The 19792-nt window shown below is 37.1% G+C and overlaps 1 protein-coding gene across 2 annotated transcripts in view; it reads right to left on the minus strand.

Moving 5' to 3' along the window:
• NCK2 (NCK adaptor protein 2) overlaps window positions 1-19792 on the minus strand; it is an 88852-nt gene that overhangs the window by 17797 nt on the left and 51263 nt on the right. For both annotated transcript variants that reach the window (XM_037377056.1, XM_037377057.1), the window contains one exon: window positions 14271-14512. In XM_037377056.1, the coding sequence (XP_037232953.1) occupies window positions 14271-14496 (226 nt within the window). In that variant the 5' untranslated portion in view covers window positions 14497-14512. The remainder of the gene's footprint in view (window positions 1-14270; window positions 14513-19792) is intronic.

Genomic DNA, 19792 nt, shown 5'->3' on the forward strand with positions numbered 1-19792 from the left:
AATTTTTATCTCTCCAAACTGTATTTTGTAGATTTTTTTTATTTTTTCAATCATCTGAAAACAGAAATGTGATGCCCTGCCCACCTGGAAAGGCAGGCAGGACTACTGAGGATCCCTGCCTTCCCACCTCCTGGCTCCCCACCAGCTCTTAAGTTGCTCAAATTGGCTATGTCTTCCCCAAAGAGACTAGCTCTACCATCAGGTTAGCACCCAAAAAATCAACCCATGATGCTCAGTTCTGTCAAAAGTCAATGAATTGGCATGATTTTAGTGAGATGAATGCAATGCTATGCTGATCTTGATAAGTCAGCAGCTATTTGGTATCAAACTGATGAACATATAAAAAAAAAAGGTATTGAGAAGAGGAGGAAAAAGGGTGAAAGTCCTGGGAGACTGTTGCTTCAGTTTCTGCCTTAAAACCTGTCCACGCTACCACAACTCTCACGCATGCTGTCAAAGCATGGATTTTAAACATAACATGAAAGAGTCTTTGAACTAAATGAAATAAAATGCATTTATAGGAAAAAAATATTTTTTAAAAGGATCTTTCATTGGCATTACAAATTACCCAGTAACTGAAATTTCTTTACATTACTAGCATTCTTCTCTGAATTACAAAAACACCACCAAAAGAGTTACTTGTAAAATTTTTCATACAATTTTTAATGTAATCTGTGTACCCTCCCTTCTAGAGTAAAACAGTTTAAACAGCACTGTTAGCTTTATGGTTAAAAAAAAAATGATCATAGAAGCCACCACAAAGAGCATAAGTAGAGTACGTTTTTTATGAAAATATTTTAATTTTAATCAGATTTTTAAAATACTGTTTTTCTTCTTTAAAAATAAATCCATTAAAATTCAAATTGAAACAAGACACTCCAGAGCTGAAAAATTTAACATTATTGTAATCTATTGAGATGACTTCCATTGAACAGCTGAAACAAACAAGTGAAAATGTTTAAGGTTGATAAATTTAAGGAAGCCAAACAAATGAGCTAGGAGAACTCCCAGTATAAATACCTAGAGCAAGACCTTGTTCAAATACTGAATAATAATAGTAATCTCTGAAAGAGTTAGAAAAAATATTTTTAAAATAATTTCTGTTTAATGGCTTCTAGAAAAAGTTAAGAAATCAATTTCAGCTGTGATGAAAATACATTTTTGTTCCCCCAAATATAAAACAAAATTCTAGAGAACAGCTCTCCTAGTTGTAAAAATCTTAAAAGACAACATAACCAGAAATTCTCATTCAATTTACTAATCAGGTGTTTTATGTTAGATGCAGCAGCAATAAGCAAGCTTATCAAAACCCATTTTTATTTAGAGGCTTATGTAATATTTTAGCCAATTTTTATTTAAGAAACTTAAAAATCATGATTTTTCTTGTGCATTTTAATAGAATTGCAATTCCACCTGGCTTCACATATACGCAGTTAAAAAATTTTCCTTTTCTGTCTAACAAGTTATTCATCTCTTGATACTAAGGCTCTGAGTTATATTCCATATTAATGTATGCATCTAATAAGTAAGCAAAGTTTACAGTCGTTTTTAAAAGAAAAAAGTATTTAAAAAGAAGTCATTAACTTTTCAGGAAAATTTCTAAGAAAAAACAAACTGATGTAAATTAAGTAATTCATTCATCCAAAGCAGAAATAAACACATCATTTCTTAACAGCTGGAACATCCAGACCAGACATTCATTCATTTAGCTTTACGTTACTTATTATTTTTATAATTTTAAATTAACTTGTCTTTGCCTCTTTATTAAAAAGGAAAAGTTTCTTCTGTTACACAGAAAGAAAAACCAAACATTTCTGCACATTTTCAGTCTGTAACCTCCCACCCCTTCTTCTGCCCTTCCACCTACACATCCAGTTTCAAAGCAAATGTTCCAAGGCCAAGATCCATATGGACAGTCAGTATTTTAGAAGCAATATCTCCATCAACAGCACTCTTTAAAGGACACTGCTATAAATTCCAGAAATCTTCATCTGCACTTGTGATACAGAAATGAAGCCTTACAGCTCTATTAATGATTTTTCTGTATCTTCTTTAAGCAGCTCAATATCAAAAAAAGCCACACTAGAACAAACCAGAAAACGGAAGCTGCTCTTTAAATGTCAAAGTGAAATTCTGACATTTCGACAACCAGGCTGCTTTGTCACTATGTTTTTCAAATGCAGGAAAAAGTAATGTCAAAGTTTCCCGTGCATCAAACACTATTCGGTATGGAGGCTCCCATAAAGAAACCAACTCCACAATTGTATTAAAAACAACTACTGCATTAGTTCTTGTAATTTAGACTGTGTTAAACATGACTACCTGTTATCATGAAAAGCAAATCCAGTACCAGATAACAAGTTTTCTGTACGCAGAGCATTTTAGATCAAAAGGTTAAAATGAAACATGTACTACAGGGGCGTATGTGGACAGAGTTTTCCAAAGATGCCAAACACACGATCCAAAGGCTTCCATCAACTGCCTTGCGTATGTTCTCACCCCACTGGAAAAGCGAAGTAGATGAAGTCTTACCAGGCCAGTTTAAAATGGCCTTGGGATTTTAAATTCTCTAAGGAAAACAGTGTTCTCAGTCTCAAATAGAAGGCATATAAAATAAACGGGGTTTCTCAAGATCTATGGTTCCAATTTCTGCAAATTTAAATTGAAGACAGTTTGCTTTAAATACACACCTGTTGCTTTCAAATAGAGATCATTTAAAGATATTTCCACCTACTTTGTAATCTTATTAATGTTGCTCTCTTGATTTTGTAGGATACCCTGATAAGAAAAAAACAAAACAGGACTACCTTAAACCTAAGGCAACCCTATCATTCTAAGAACAGATGTATAAGGGATGAGGAGAAGGCACAGTAGCCCTGCAGGACTTCCTAGTGCTTTCTGTTCCCTTCATGTAGAGAAGGAGAGCTACGCCGTTTTGCTTCCCCTTCACAAACACTAACAGAATACTGACAAAGAAACCCCTAATATGCATGAGGTGCTCCAAACTGTTTACCCCAACACATGCTCCTGTCCCTCAGCAAGCATACAACAGCTTATGTTCCCCCCTCCTTCTCCAATGTTTGATGGGAAAATAATTTATATTTAGCTATCTTGCACTTATATGAAGCAAAAGAGGTGCATGGGACAGCTCAGGATACAAATCCAATTTGCTAACACAAACTTACTCAATTTTTATTTTTTATTTTTTTAATAAATAATACAGCAAGCACAAAGTAGATTACCCCTCAATTTAAAGGCTCTTCCCGATACATGAGAATGAATCATTCTATTTTGGGTATGGGCAATTATACTACTAACTTGGTCTTTTCACTTCTTTTTTGCTCAAATTTGCTCTCAATTCTGTACATGAAAATGAAAGGTTTTATAGATGTAACAAATACAAACTGAAGTTCAGATAATCAAGCCCAAACCTGACTAAATAAATTACAAAGCAGTATTATACATAGCCCCTCAACTCAAGGAAATGCATTAAAGACAGCGATGCAAGTACTGATTAATGGGCAATCTCTTGGGATCAAAAAGCTCAAGGCAGTCCTTCCTGAATGTACCATGGGTCGGCTACTCTTTGAGGTTACAGTGTTTTATTCCAGTTGGCCCATACCAGCACCAAGCATGATGTAAAGCCTTAGTAATTCCGGCATAAGGTCAGAATGACCATGCTATATTATACTGAAGTTTTTAACCATTAAATAGCATCTTGGATAGAAAATCCAAGGTGTCTCCGACTTTTTTTCTTTGGAAACGACGGAACTCCTTACAAGCCCGTCATATATACTGCAGTTTTAAGAAAGGAAAGCACCTTCTCTTCACTAACTTCCTCCCTGAACTGCAATGCCCATAGCATCATTAATAAAGGGCTCTCAAGTTATTTGCAACTACATGCACAAAACCAGACATCCCCACCACTGACGAGGATGTACCAGGGGAAAATGGCTTGCTTAAACAGCTTGTCTCCTCTGAGGTTTGGCCCTCACAGCCAAAACACCAAATCCCACAACTCACAAACTAAAACAATTTATTCTATAGATTAAAATTCAATAATGAATTAGTAAGTAATGCAGTAATAAATTTAGCTCCTGTTCTGGAGAACAACTTCCTGACTGAACAATTAAAAAAATATCTTACAGATTTGTAAATTGGTAGAGACCATGTACAAGAACAACGACTTTTCACTACACCAGAACACGTTTGCCCTGTCTTTTCTCTTTCACTTTCCATTTTCTTTCATTTACAAAGTCTCAAAGACTGCTGAACAGCAGCAATGGCAATGATTGCATATAGCTTAGACAGTCTACAGCCAAAGTCCTAAATCAATTTTCTGGTGCAAAATACAGTTACAAATAGTCACCTAGTAGAATCAGCGCCCATGAATGTTCACATGGCCAACCTTACCGCGCATTCACAATAAGAGCAGTGTTGGTCCAAATCTCTTTGCTGAGACCACAAAAACTTACTTGTTAGTAACTAATCACATTTACCACTGAAGTGACTCAAAGAAAGCCATCTCTGCCACTGGAACCCTCCCCTCCTTAAAAACAAGTGGCCATTTTCTCTCACATACCAGATTTATGCTGGGTGCCTGGATACACTGCATACATCTTGATTTCTGCTTTATGGATGCACTCCACAAAACAAAACATTTTTGAGACTCAGAAAAAGGAAGGAAATCTTCTCCTGTACATTCTAAGACAAAGCCCAATTTTTTTGGTGTGAACACTATGTTAGAAGTTTTGTTTGTTCAGGTCTTCAAAAAAACTGAGAAAACAGAAATCTATAGAACCCAAGTGGGACGACACAGATTAAAAAAACCAACAAATGCTCCAGAAGACCCTGGAAGATTAAATATTAAGACAGCCCAAGGCCTCAAAAAAAAAGAGAGGGAGTCAGTAATATTGAAAGGATTATTTAATGATGTATATTGGAGGAAATACCTGCATCTAAATGAGAAGAATTCTACAATGATGCTGAGGTGGTAGAAGAAGCAGCCATTGTCATTTCAATATAGAAAAATTGCTTGTCCTTCGAGTCACTGGAATTCTTTGGAAAATGGTGTCCCCAAGAGTTCATACACAGGCTATTGATTTTTGCCAGCCATCTTAGATCGGTCTTTCTAAGAGTGACCCAGCTACACACACCAAACAAGTTATACACAAGACCTCAAAACCAGCTACTGTCGACTGTTCCTTCTCTGCTACCACATTCACACACTAGGACATGAAGCTAAAGGAGAGGACAGTACACAGAGACCACTTTTTCTGAAGTGTGGTCATTGCATTCCCCCACAAACACATGCTTACATTACAGGAGAAGTCCAACCCTGACAGCAGGGCGCAATGTGGTGATCCACACTGCAGCCCCAGTTCTGCTGCTTCAGAGGACTTTGGTCCTCCCAGGAACCTGAGGGAAAGGAGGACAGAAGGGAACACAACCCAAGAAATCCAGTACAAGACACTACTTGGAAAAAAAGTACTCTATTTTAACTGCCTCAGAAGAAGAGACTTAATTAGCAGATTGCTTAAAGGATTTTATTCTATAGAAAAAATTAAACATCAAAAGAGTTGAGGATTCAGACACAAGCTTTTAACACTACCAGAGCAAAAAGCTCTGCCTCCATGGCTGGAACAGGGTATAAGGAAGAGCTACTGGCAATGGGGTGACTCTCTTTAATAGGGAAAGATGAAACTGCCTTGGGAGCTAATCTTTGGGCTTGCATGTTGAAATATAAATGGCTCGGAGAGGGGCAAAACCAAGGGTCCTCAAAGGTGACAGTTGAGGTAATGCCACCAAAGACACCAGTACACGCAGCCACACCGAGTTAAGGTGATCCTTTTATCTTTTCAAAACATAATTATGACTAAAATAAAGGCTCATTCTACAATCTGTAAATGTCAAATTGTACCCCCATACACTGCATGGGAAGGGAGGAGAGAAGTACCTATTACACAAAACTTCTAATACGGTACAAGGAACAAATTTATTCACTCAACATGGCCTAAAACCAGCAAGATTTCTTTACACCTTCAACTTTTCAATGTTCTACTGCAGCCATCTTATTAGAAAAATCTGCTGAAAGGTAGAACACATCACCTTTCCATTATATGTTTGTTTCAAACTCATGAAGCAGTAAATCCTTTAAATAATGCACTCCAATAAATAGTTTGCATAAAACAAACTTTCAGCAGAATATAATACACGCAACTGTAAACTGAAACGAGCAAACTTCTGCTCCCATCACCAGCTAGTACTGGAGCTTGGGGCCACTGCAACAGGCTGCAGGCTCTGCTTTCGCTGCTGCTTTTGGCTTTTCAACTCAGCTCAGATAAAGGGCCGGATGCATACAGCCGGCAGAGACAATCTCTTATCAAGCAGTAAAATAAGCTTTACTCTATACCTTGAGCTCTCCAAAATATTTACTAATTTTCTTTGCTTTCGAGTCTTTTTGCTACAGGCAACAAAAAAAGCATGAAGTTTGTGATTTATTTTGTTTTGGGGTGGGTTTTTTTTTTTTCAGTAGTCTGCTTTGCAATTTCAGATTTATTTTCCTTCATGAGTACATGTTCCTTTAGAAATGGTAACACGGTATTTTTTAGAAAGTCTGATTTTAGTTCCACTAAGCAGAGACTTCAATTCCTTTAATGCTACTTTCACTGGACATAGTTGATATGCATAAAGTTATTCAAATTTTTACAGGCATACAACAGGTACATAACCATAAATTTGTGAGTTTGTTTTGTATTCTGGTAACTATTTTAACATGCACAATGGTAACACTAATTCAAAATGAATATATTCTTATGCTATTATGTATATATCAAATTGATAATGAGATAGCAGACGCTACCATGTCAGCAATATCTTCTTGTATTATTTTCCATATGCAGAGCTACTGGTATCAAATGTGTGTCCAGATCTTCAAAGATCATCAATGAAGTGAAAATAGCTGCTTAAGCTAGTCTAGGTTTTGATGACGATCATGAGGCAGATATGTTTCCAGAAAACAACAAAGCATTTCAATTCCTTATCATACAAATCATCTGCTACCCCTCCAGCGGTATCAGCACTGCCAGCTCCTAACTCCACATGCTCTAGATGGGAATGGAAGAAATCTCTTCCTTGTGTTTTGAAATCATTGTGAGCATCTCCCATTTCTCCTTTCTCAGCATCTAATGACAGTAACCCGTGCAACCAGACTGATCTGTTACTGCTGTGAAGATGGAAGAAATGCAATTGTTCCAGCTTCCCCCTCTCCCAAACCACCAAAGACACCACACCTAAACAAAGTTCCCATCAGCTTCTCTTGCTACCAGAAAACCATGTTCCTCAATTTCATCACTGGTGAAGAGTCACCACTGTTGCTACCCTGCCAGACAAACAAACATACATGCGTACTTTGAGCAATGCAACTAAAAAGCAGGATGAAGCACAGCAAAGGAAGTGCTTTTGTTAAACAAACTCAACCATGGAATAAGCTATTTCAACACAGAGATACTAGAAAACTGAGCAAGAATTTGTGCCGTATATAAAAAACTTCAACTACTTCCTCTCTGCAAATATGAACTTAAATTCCTGTATATTGACTGCTTAAAAGTGCCGATACAGATGACTTACCCTCAATCCAGTCTTCCAAGACACATGACAGATGTGCCACAACTGTCATGCCTACATTTTCTGACAAGCTAGAAAGCTTCAAAGCAACATAAAGCGACACAGAAAAAAACAAACCCAAAACATATTTGTTTTGAATTCCTAACAAGAGGATTTTACTGCTAACTTCAACTGGAAATGTTTGGCTAAATGAAAGGCTTCCTATCGTTCTTTCTTCAAAACCTTTATATATGACATGTAATTTGACAAGCAGCTACATACTGTAGAAAGTTGTTAAAGTTGGTTTGTTATGTCTTTAAATCAAATTTATTAAATGCCTGCTCTTAAGTGGAAAGACTAGCATTTCTTACAGGTCTGTAATAAGGAAGTCCAACAACATCGGGAACTTGCAGTTCTAGAGAGATTAAAATAACTTCTGTTTGTCTGATAAGGCAGCTCTGTTTTTATTAACATGAGCTCTACAAGGCTTAAGAGGCTGTGCTATACAGCAGTGTACTTACAGAGTGATACCATATTCATATTTCCACCATTCTTTCATTCTGTAGTAAATTTTACACCCACATGGTGTCCAGAAAAAACTAAACTTGAGAACAACTAATTAAGAACTAATAGATATATTTTCAAACTAGTACTCGGCCATATTACCGATTTAATGTGTTTTCTGTGATCTTGCAGCTAATATGGCTAGGGCAGTTTGCTGATAAACAAACACAAATTCATCAAGCAAAGAGTACGGAAGACTCAATTTATAGCTATCACTGTGCCAGAAATACTGCATATGCTTCTCATGATTACACACTTTTAAACACTAGTGCTGAAGAACTGGAAAAAGTTCAGTTAAAAACCACAACAATTTGAGTCACATAAGTAACTTTCACCAGTGAAAGACTTAATTAGTAATCAAATTTCAGTATTCAAGACAAGATTTAGAAGCAATCAGATGAATGTCAAAATACTACCTTGTACAATTAAATCTACAAAACACACCATGTCAGAACTATTGAAATTGGGCCACTAAGAGATTTTAAATAAAGAAAAAAAATCCTCAAAACCAAAATAAAATAAAGACCACTAACCTATATACTAGAACTTAAAGGTTGATGACTTATTTGGAGAATAAGATTTCATGACCACATTATACAGAATAGTAATAATTTGAGTTGAAATACTTGTATCTAAAAAGGAAGTACACCAAACCTCTTAACCAACACTTTCTTCCAATGTTAAAGAAAACATTGCACTAAAAATGACCCGCTCCACATTTCTGCTTGTTACGAAGCAATGGCTGCCTAAAGAAAAGAGCTACCTTCCCTGGCAGTTTCCAGAAAGGCATGGTGAAGGTGGTATTAAGTAGCTCTCAAACAGGAAAATGTGAAGCTGTAAATATGAAAAGAACCTTTTCATGTAAATAAATTTAAATAGCCAGGGGAGAGGTCTAAAACTGTTGGTTCCTGGAAGTGACAGTATAGCTCTCAGGAATTTTTGCACAGACCTACACGCTGACCCAGGTAGACACCATGGAGGCTGATGAACACAGGAAATACTCTTGGACACTCACACCACTTCTGAAATAACGTACTAGGAGCAGTGATGCAAGTAAGGACTGGTTTCTGTAGTTCACATCTCACTTGTCAGTTCTTACTTCCCACATGAAAATCTGGCACACAGAGTGAATTAGAATTAAAAAGTTACTGAAATGTTTTGCTGACTTACAGAAGCTTAATAAAGAAGTCGTGCAACTTAAAACATCTCTGTGAAATGTTATGGAGATTACTGTTACTTGCCATCATTGCCAACACTCACTAGTGTTTCTGTTGTTCCTACGCATTTTGCAAACCTAAAACCACAGCAAACCTCCTGTATTCCTGGTGTCCAATCTCTCTTTCAATACCTTTTAATAAACCCTATTTCTTTAGCTGGGCATCTGTTCAAAAACTTACACTAAGAACCAAGTGGAAATGTATTCAAGGTTTCTTATGTGGTTGTTCACTGAAGACAGCAAGACCAGACACCTTTAATAAATCCCTGTTACACAGTGCTAGTTGTGAAGCAATAGTGGTAACATTCAGAAAATTGTGGATTCCCACAAAAATGGCACCCTGCTGCTGGATCACACGCATAAGTCACCCATGGCACGCTGCTGCCTGGGGAGTTGTGCTGTTGCCAGGAAAATGACTTGCAAAGGGACGGAAAAAATGCAGAAGTTTTATTTTGCTTACACAAATAACTGACTTCTTCATTATTTTTGCTTCCTTCAGATAAGCCTTCTGTTCAGCATGACAGAGACAAGCCAGCAGCACAGATCTTCTTTGCTGCAGAAGGGGAAACCCATGGAGCCCCACTCACAGGCAGCTCTGAGGGTGGTGCTCGCAAACACCTGCTCCATCCAAGCGGGTCTAGGAATTCCTTCCCACCTCCAGTGCATGGGAAGAATTATATAACAGAAAATTACAGTTTGGAAGACATATGCTGGAAGTATCTTGCTTAGCAAGATTTAATCAAAATGTATAAAAAATACCCTCCCCACAAAAGAAATACTGTACAAGGAAACTATTTTAAACTTCATTATAATGAATGAAGATGAAATTTTAATCACAAGCCTGGAAGCCGGCTTTTGCCTTAAGAATATTAATAATTACCAGATTTCATTCAATATGAGCAAACAGAAGACAGCAATTTGAAATGGCTAAATTGCCATTAACTTTTTACTTGCAGTATCACTCAGTTAAGACAAAAAAGGGAATGAGAAGATGAATCATTTAAAATACTTAATAGATGGCCTATATGCTACGTTTCCATAATTAAAACTGGGCTGTTGTAGCTATGCATCCATTAGAATTCACCCAAGAAAGAGATTCAAGAACACAGAAATTATATATATCAAACAGAAAAATGATAAAAACAGACATCCATCAACAGAAAAATTTAAGTCTCAAAATGTCTCCAAGTCACTTAAGGAAAGCTAAAAGTTTTGGAAAAATTCCCTGATGACAGGACTAAAAGAAGATACTGCAGAAGAGAGTAAGACCGTAGAAGTGAAAAGACAAAGTGAATGGTGCAAAAAAAGGCTACTGTTTTGTAAAAAAATGTAGGATGATCCAAAGGTACATCTTCAGAAATTACTGGGGATCATTTGAGATTTGAGGGGAGCTGTTTTCAGTCCACAAGTAACTGACCTAATGAACATTTGCTAAATAAGTGTTAATCAGCATTTTAAAATATACCCGGCACATTTAAAAGAGCTGGCTCTGAACACATTTTACCGCTGAAATACAATGGAAATTCCAGAAGCCTTAAGACATTGCTGAAAACAGGCTGATGTTTTAAACCATCAAGCCACGTATTCTAGATATCCACGTGCCCATTAACCTTCTACCGACCCGAAGCCAAACAATGGTAAAGCTGATGGGATTCTATTAATAAAGTATTCAAGGGCTGAGATTCAATTAATGACAGTCAACAGAGTTCTGGGAAAATTCGTTTTCAGCACAACAGGCACGACTTCATTCTTTGATGAGATTAAAAGTTTTCCTGATAAAGGCAATTTTGTAAAGTAAACTTTTGTGGGGTATTTTGTTTTTTATGTACGAGACACCAACATATTAAGTGGTGCCATAAACTTCCATTATAACACAGACAACACAGATTAAGAACTATTTAGATGATGTATCTTCAACAGCCAACTATGAGTACTATTAATTAAATAGTAAAAGCTCTTATGGGGTCTGCCACAATTTGAGCTATGGTTGGCACTTTTCATATTTATTGACTATCTGGAAGTAAGTATAATTCAAACACCAGTTAATTACTGTGGATAAGCCTAAGAGTGGCAGATAACCACAGGCAATCACATAGACAACACACTCAATCATTTGCACAATAACAACGCTTTCAGATGAAGTATGTTCGAACACAAGGAAATGTCATCAATTAACAAAGAGGTAGGGAAAAGCGCATCTCCATGGGACCAACCGTTTGCTGGAGCGCTGCAACTATGAAAGGTGAGTCCACATATATCAGAGGGTTACACTCTTTAAAGCCCACTAGCCTTGACCCTGAAAGAAGCTAAAAGCCTGCTGTTTCTCTCCTGACATTTCACAAGACTTATGATTAATTACTGACTGATTATTAATTTTATTTTTGTTTTGTGTTGTTTTTGTTCAGTACCTGATATTTTGGTAAAAGCCTCAAGGTCAAAGTTGAAAACAGACTTCATTTAAGGAATAATACTCACAACCACCATTCCAATCTGTGCTGGGTTAGCAGGTATTTTAACGTGAATTTTCTTGTGATCTTAGGAAAGGCATGTTTGATGAGACATTAGACATATTTCTATTAAGAGAACTTAAGAACTTGTTTCACTGGGCACAGCAGAACTTTCAAAAGCTGTTTCACTAGATCAAGTGTCAGCCTTGCAATTTGCAAGCCTTTATTTAAAAAGAAATGCATTCTTGATGGGCAGTTAAAACAAAGGATCCTCTTAAGGAAGGACACATGCTCTCCTTGTTCTGAATGGGAAATACTGTACAGCTAGACAAGCTTAAAGACTACAGTTAGTTGAGGATGCAGATTCAGGTAAGATAACAAGAAAATTGTACAGATACGTGGTGCACAGCACAGACTAAAGTTTCATTATGCATACATAATATGCATACCTTCAACTGTAAAAAAAGAATACTCTTAAGCACCAACTTTTTTGTGGGGGCATTAAGAATATCCTGAGCCAATGTGTGGGTTATGTATGGCTTCAGCAGTTTCTTACTGTCACAAGATGTACAAGCACAAAAGAGCATGAGATGCTCTTTGGATTCTGTATAATTAGCCGGTAAGTGTGGTCACTGCAAAAAAAAAAAAATAAATCTAGGCTCCGTCACACAGTATTTTCTGCCTCAGCTGAACAAGCAATGCACAGAGAAAACCATTAGAAAAGGTAGGGGAATCGGTAGATTGTAGTTTACAGTCCTTCAGAACATGTGTGCAAAGGGCTGAGGTTTGGAAGAGGTGACACGAGCGAAGGCTCAGCCATGAAACCAGCAAGCTTTGTTCTCACATATTTTTATCAGTCACCACCATAGTGAAGCATCCTGCAGCACACAGCTTTGCTAAGATGAAGGAGGTAAACATGCATAAATGCTTGGACATGTCTCTGTTCCTTCACTTAAACACATTTCTGTTGAATATAAATAAAAATGAGTTTACATCAAGTAAATACTGTCCACATTTCACACAAACACGATATATAACCACAATAGAAATGCAATCCTTTCATAAAGGAGCTTTCAAACAAAATACATGTATTTTAAACAACATAAATCCATGTAAAAGGAGCATAACACGCAAAATTTTGATTTTAACTAATTAATTGATGTTCAGGCTTATTCCTTATACAAATCTTTGAAAAAGGCATAATCACATTTGCTGGCACTGTAATGAGTATATTCCAGAAGTATCTGTAGAAAGACCTATGGTTTTAAATATTACTGTGGTAAATCCTGTGATAACCTTGTTTGCCTGCCTCCCATCCTGTAGTCCTCAATTTTCATGTACTTTACGGCAGCTCAGCAATGGAGGACACCATAATGAGGTGACCAAGAAACCTAACTTGCTAGATGCAACACCAGCACAGGACACCTGCAATAAGCCTACACAAGCTATTGCCGTGTTATTTTCCAGTGAACCTTTTTGCTTTTTGACAAGTCTAATTCCAAATTCTAATTTTTCTGTTGAAGAGTCTGTATTTTCTACAGCAAATTGCAACAGAGTAAGTTTTCTCTATGTAAGATTTGCAAAACACAGGCAAAAACCAAAACACAAGCAAAAAATAACCTCAAAACACCTCCAGGTGCATAGCTGTTTCTGTTTTATTCATAACATCCTAAAATACCACTAGTAGGGGGTTTTTGGCCTCTAGATAAAAAATGATTACTTATCCCTACGTTTAACCTTTCTTAGCCGCATGCAAAGCCCTTAATTTTTTAGTAATTCAACCAGTCATTAAAAATCATTGCAAAAATAAAGGAAAAAAAATAATTTAACCAGACTTCCAAATACATTTCTTAAAAATACACTCAAAATTTTTCAAAGGTCTACCATTTTATATGTATGATACACTGTTGTGAAGAATTTATGTACAAGTATAAAACGGAGACCATATTAATGGCTTGGAAGCAGAAGGAACATCTCAGACCACAGAAACTTAGCCCCTGACATTGCACATAGCCACATTGTATAATCCCATTCATAAAGTGATTTAGCTTTGCTATGATAGCTGTGCTGAACAATCCAGTTTACATCCTTCTATTTCTGAGCAAGTGGACCCAGAATGAGAGGAGGGGATTCAGCAGCTGATATCCCAATGAAAACACAATTCTCAAGCCACTGAAAATACACAGCCTCTGACAAACTGGAACAAAAATAACATCTTACTCTCCTGGATGTGATATGAGAAAACCTTTTACAGATTTTTCCATGATTCTTCACGACCCCCTCATCCCTCCCACTCCCAACCATCCACAATGTTACCTCAAACCAAGGATTAAGAAAATCTAAACAAGCCTGTTAAAAAATATTTATGTGCACATTACATTCCCAATCTGAAACCCATCAAGTCTACTAAACTTCTTCCAAAATACAAAAGGACTTACCCAATGTGTCTTTTAGATTTTTAACCAGAGAACCTTTCTTCAAGCTGTTTTTTCGCTCCACATAATTTGATGGCACATATCCCGTTTTGTTGGCCGCGTTTCTTACCCTCCACCATGTCTTGGAATCATCTAATAGCCAAAGACGCTCATTTTTCTTGATGTCAAGTTCTTGGTCCTGCTGTGCAGTGTAATCCCACTTTGCAATAACAATAACTTCTTCTGTCATCTTTCATGGAGTCCTTCTGCAACAAAATATTAAAACATGCTCATCAGTAAATTATATCATGTAATTCTTACTCAGTTTTTTCTTTGAGCTCTTCTGAAATAAGCAAGAAAAGGCTAGGTTAAAAAATGAGAAAGCCATACAGAGAGAAACCTCATAGATTGGAACTCCTAAAAATAAGGGAAATCATATCAATCTTTCTTGCTTTTTCTGCCACTAAAATATGACACCACCTTGAAAGTAAATTCTAGTCATAATGTATTTATGTTTGGTTCCTCTGAATGTATACAAAATATTATTCAGATATATGTTAACAAAGGCTAATTTATGAAACCCATTTAGTTTTTGCACATGGCATTATAAAACTATCCCACATCTGGCATTCAAATTTCTGATCTGAGGAAAAAAAAAAAGGCAGCATTGCAAAAATGTATTTGTTTTTCTTCTGCCCTAGTTCCTCATCCTCATCCTAACGTATTATTTATAAGTTTTCTGCATATAAAGTTATCCATCTTTTTTTTTTTTTTTTTTTTTTTTTAGGAGGAAGTTAAAAATAATTGAAGAAGTAATATAATTCAGCAGGGAAACCTGCCATCAAGAAGAGGGCATTGTCTTTAACAAGCCTTTGTTCACAATGTTTTGCGCAGGCAGCACAAGACTGCATCTTTGGAGAATCCTTTGCTTCCCCTTTGCTCCTGGAAAGATCCCAGCTCACTGCAGTCCTGTGCCACGCACAAGTCAGTGGGCTGGAGGAAAAGTACCCACTGCACTTCCCTCAGTTGCATATCATTTATTCTCTACCCGAAACTTTGAATTCAGAGTTCTGTTAAGACTGAATGAGTTGTCTTTCTTTTAATTACCTATAACAGGAATGATCTTTTCCAAAGCTATTTGTCACCTGCATAAAGACAGCCACATGCCTCCACGTTTTCCTATGCATCCCAGTAATTACTGGGAACAATGTAAGGGAGCACAACAGTGTGCAAGGAAAAGTGCCATGCCAATACCAGTAACACTCAAACACATTATAATGCCAACCAAAACATGTTGATTGTACCTTTTGAGTTCTAAGAAGTTACCTAAAATTTTCTAATCGCTGCTGGGGGATTTTGGGGCAGAGGGAAGTGGAGGAGGACAGGAGAGAGTGGGAGGTGAGAATGTATTTGAAAATAAATGTAGCAGATAATTTTATTTAAAAAGCAAAAGCTGCAGTTTTCCTTTGAATTACGGTTTAGTAGAAGTAGTAGAGACAGGTCCCAAGTAGTAGTAGAAGTAGTAGAGACTGTACTTCAAACTGTTAATGTCCAAGGATCTTCTTAGCATGATTGACTTTGTTGCCTAGTTCTTAGCAGTCCACAACCCTATGAATTCTGATACCTAATAGTTTACAAGACAGAGAGGTAATTAAAAAGAAAACCCAAACCTCATTGAGAAATTCTGTTCAGCATTTAAGTTGTATAACCTATATTCCAAAAGGGTTCCTTCTGCAGTCTGTAAACACACACATACGCACCTTCTCCCTTTAGCTATAGTACAGGCTGTGAGAACTACATGCTAGACAGACTAGCAGTCTACTCTTTCAAAGAAGTGTTTTCCCTTAGTTAAAGTTAACCTATAATCATAAGACACAATAGTGGATTCCATTATAATTTAACAGCCTCCTCTTACCATAATTTTTATTTCCATGACAGCATCATACAGGGTTGAGCTATAGTTACTAAACTATTTGAAAGCAAAGCTTTGGAAAACACCAGCAACGTCACCCCTCATGACCAAGGTAGGTGACATTTTTGAAATCTGAAGCTGAATCGACACGCTTAAGTACTTACTTTCCAATTAGAAAACAGAAAAGAACATACAACAATTAAAACATTTTTCAAATGTGTTTGCATAGCTGAAAGCCCCAAGAGGACTTCAAAAAGAATTTAGGACATTTCAAACAAGTGGAAAGAAATGCAGCCCTTACAGTTCAAACAGGTTGTGACTTATGCAGATAGAATTGATGATTTTACAAGAAATAAGTCACTATACCCTTCAACCATTTTTTTCCTCTAAAACAATAATCCCATCTGACAATGACATGGGACAGTCTGAGCTTTGGACCACAGTCTCCAATAAACCGCCCTGGTTTCTGACTCACATAAAATGGACAGATAGCCCACAGGTCTATAAACTGATGTAGCCACAGGGGGATTGCAATCAAGCATGTCCTGGAGGCCAGCGTTGTCAGTGTAATCTCTCTTTCCAATTTAGATCAGTTTATCTCAGCAATTGTAAAATGCTCTATTGTTACTATTCCAGGGGACATGGAGAACATAAAGAAATAGGACACCGTCAATGCAGTTGGCTGATGTTGCCACCACACAGGCTCCACTTCTAAAAAAGATTATTTTCACAACATAGGCAAGTTAAAATTCTCTATCAATATTACAGTATATTAATAATAAAAAAAACACACATTAGGCTTAATATTTGACTAGTGACTGATGAAAAACTATTACACTTCCTATCCTTCTGAAGAAAAAAAAATAAAATTGAATTGGCCCCTGCTGCAAGAGTTGCCAAGTGTTTCCCTGCGGTGTTGGGCAAGGACAGAAGCACAGGAAGAGACCATACATCAGGGCTGATGACATCAACTATACAGTCCTCCAAAATTCACTCAGGACAAGGAGACTCAAACTACCCGATTTCTGTAATTCCAGTTATTGTAGATGTGTAAAACTGCCACTGTGCTTGAGAAACCATATTATGTCACAAGCAGACCCCTTGCATGATGCAATTATGGTGGAAGTGTAGAGTAGCCAAGTTACTCAACTGGTATGCTCATGAAGAACCTATTTTAGTAAAGTACTCCAGGTTTTGCTGAATGTATAATGGGGCAAGCATTTCTACCCAAGAGGGAACAGGAGTTATAAAGAGTCAAAATCCATCATATAATGGCAGCTGAACATTTACAGCTGTATGCGTGTGGAGGGATTTCATTGTGCTGGTTTTTATCTTGGGGAGAATTTGGGTGGGGGGTGGTGTTTGGGGTTGGGGGGGTTTGTGAGTTTCGGGTTTTTTGTTTTGTTTTGTTGTTTGGGTTTTTGGGGGGGTTTTGGTTTTTTTTGTGGTTGTTTGGTTTTTTGGGGGTTTTTTTTGTTTGTTTGTTTTTTATGTGAGGAACTAGTATTAAAGTTCTTAACATTACTTTTGTATGGTTACATCATTAGACTGGTTCCGTCAAGGACAATAAGGTTCTTCCTGTGACATCTGCAGAGCTAAGATCTCCTTGTATGTGAATAAGGACACATTTGTTCCCCAGAAGTGGGGCTGTGGAATTAATAGTTCTTAAACGCTTCTGCAACACAGTTGTGTGCCAAACAAAACATTAGAAGCAAATGACATAACTAGATATGGGGAAAAACATAAGTAAAAACCAATAATATGGCCTTCCAAAGCATCTGAGTGTCCCATAAAAACTTGACATGCATTCAAAACATGAGATTTCTTTAGTACACTGCTTATAGACCACACAACAAAAAGTATCACAGTCCCTATACACTAACATTAACATGGGAGTGCTTCACACCAAGAAAATAAAAACCATTACTGCAAAGAGTATACAACTTTCTAGAATGTTCCTCCTTAAACAGCTCAAAAGTCCTAGTGCTGAAATACAGTCTTCTCATATCCAATATAACGCACCCACTTTAAAAAGCACCAGTGAAAAGCTCTGAAATCCCTGTGCAAAGGACCGTAAATTTACAGAACGCAACAGTCATTTCTCAGTACAAGACTGTTTCACTTTAAGAAGTATACTTATAACTTCGTTTTTAGCTTACCATATCACGAAGTCATTTGCTTTACTTTTATGGCAATCCAACTTGCAACTACAGTTTTTAAAAGCAAAAAAAAAAACCCCAAAACCGACACCACACTAAATGAGCAAATAAACAAAACGCCACAACCCAGACCTTCATAAGGTAATTCTTCTATTAGCTACGTTACCAATCCAAACTTCCAACGCCTTTTAATCCAGCATTTCCTTCATTGCTAGCAGTGGCAGTAAACTAATTTATTTTACCAACATAGTTACAACATTTCAGCAAATACAAAATACTTTAGGTATTTTCAGTGGCTTTGTTTCTTCCTTCCAGTTTAGGTTTTGTTAAGGAGTCCTGTCTTCAGTGGCAGCTACCCTACTGCAGAAGCACACATGAAAATTTTCCTATACGAAAATACCCTTGGGAGAGAGGGGAAAAAACTGTAAAATCTGCCAGGCTAGGAAGGTAGTGAACAAAAATGCAGCCAAGGTAAAGTATAAGACGACTGTACTGAGAGCCTGCTCAGACAGGTGAGGAACATTAGCTAACCCTCAGCCAGAACAAAGGCAGACATCAGTGGAATATCTAGTACTGTAGCTCCCATATAGACGTTATCAGAAGAAAGTCCAGAAAGAAAAAGGTTATGTTGAATGAACTATCAATGATCCAAGAATTTAGCAATGCCAGAAAAAAACCAAGGACGACCACCTGCATTGTTTTGAACTAATGCTTAAAACTGAACCATGCAAGCAATACTTCAGATTATGGAAACTTAAATGTAAAGGAACTTAAGAGAATTTGTTCCTGAAGCTTGTAAATCTGCTAGTTATATTTCATGTGAAAATTTGCTCAGTCAATGTTATTTTAAATATCAAACTACATCCAGTTGTTAATACAGACCTCATTACCTTTTACCAGGCCTGGATTCCACTAACACCTACACACTCCATATAGGGCCTAATGTGTTTCTTCCACAATGATACGTAAGAAAGGAACCATTCCAGTTCCAGCAGGCTACCTGAACTGGAATCCTCTCCTATAGCATGATGCAGGTTAGCACTCCCACTACTCCCTGGCCCAATGGGCTGAAAAGCAGCACCTTTTCTTGTCTTCAGGAGGAAGGCTCAGGGTTACATCGGGGTACAGTTAGTTAGGATAGTGTAAACAGGAGGTATGGTTAAGCTTTAAAGATGCAGTGGGAAAGGAAGCAGTTGCTTGCCTTGTTCACAATTTAGTTTGCAAAAGCTAACATGGCTGAAAGATGACTGACAGTAATGCTTGAAATTTAATCCCTCACCAAGGGAACAAGCAAAAATTCTATTAATAGGAAGTGCCAACTGATATAACAGACTGTTCTGGAATTGGATGTCCTCCTAAGACATGCTGAAAGAAAGGCACTAAACTGATACAGAGGCTTTTACATGACACTGATGTACATAAACCACATAATCGCTACACAATATTACATAAGACATAATTACTATATACAATGT

Source organism: Falco rusticolus, chromosome 2, assembly GCF_015220075.1.
Source record: "Falco rusticolus isolate bFalRus1 chromosome 2, bFalRus1.pri, whole genome shotgun sequence".
Taxonomy (NCBI): Eukaryota; Metazoa; Chordata; class Aves; order Falconiformes; family Falconidae; genus Falco; species Falco rusticolus.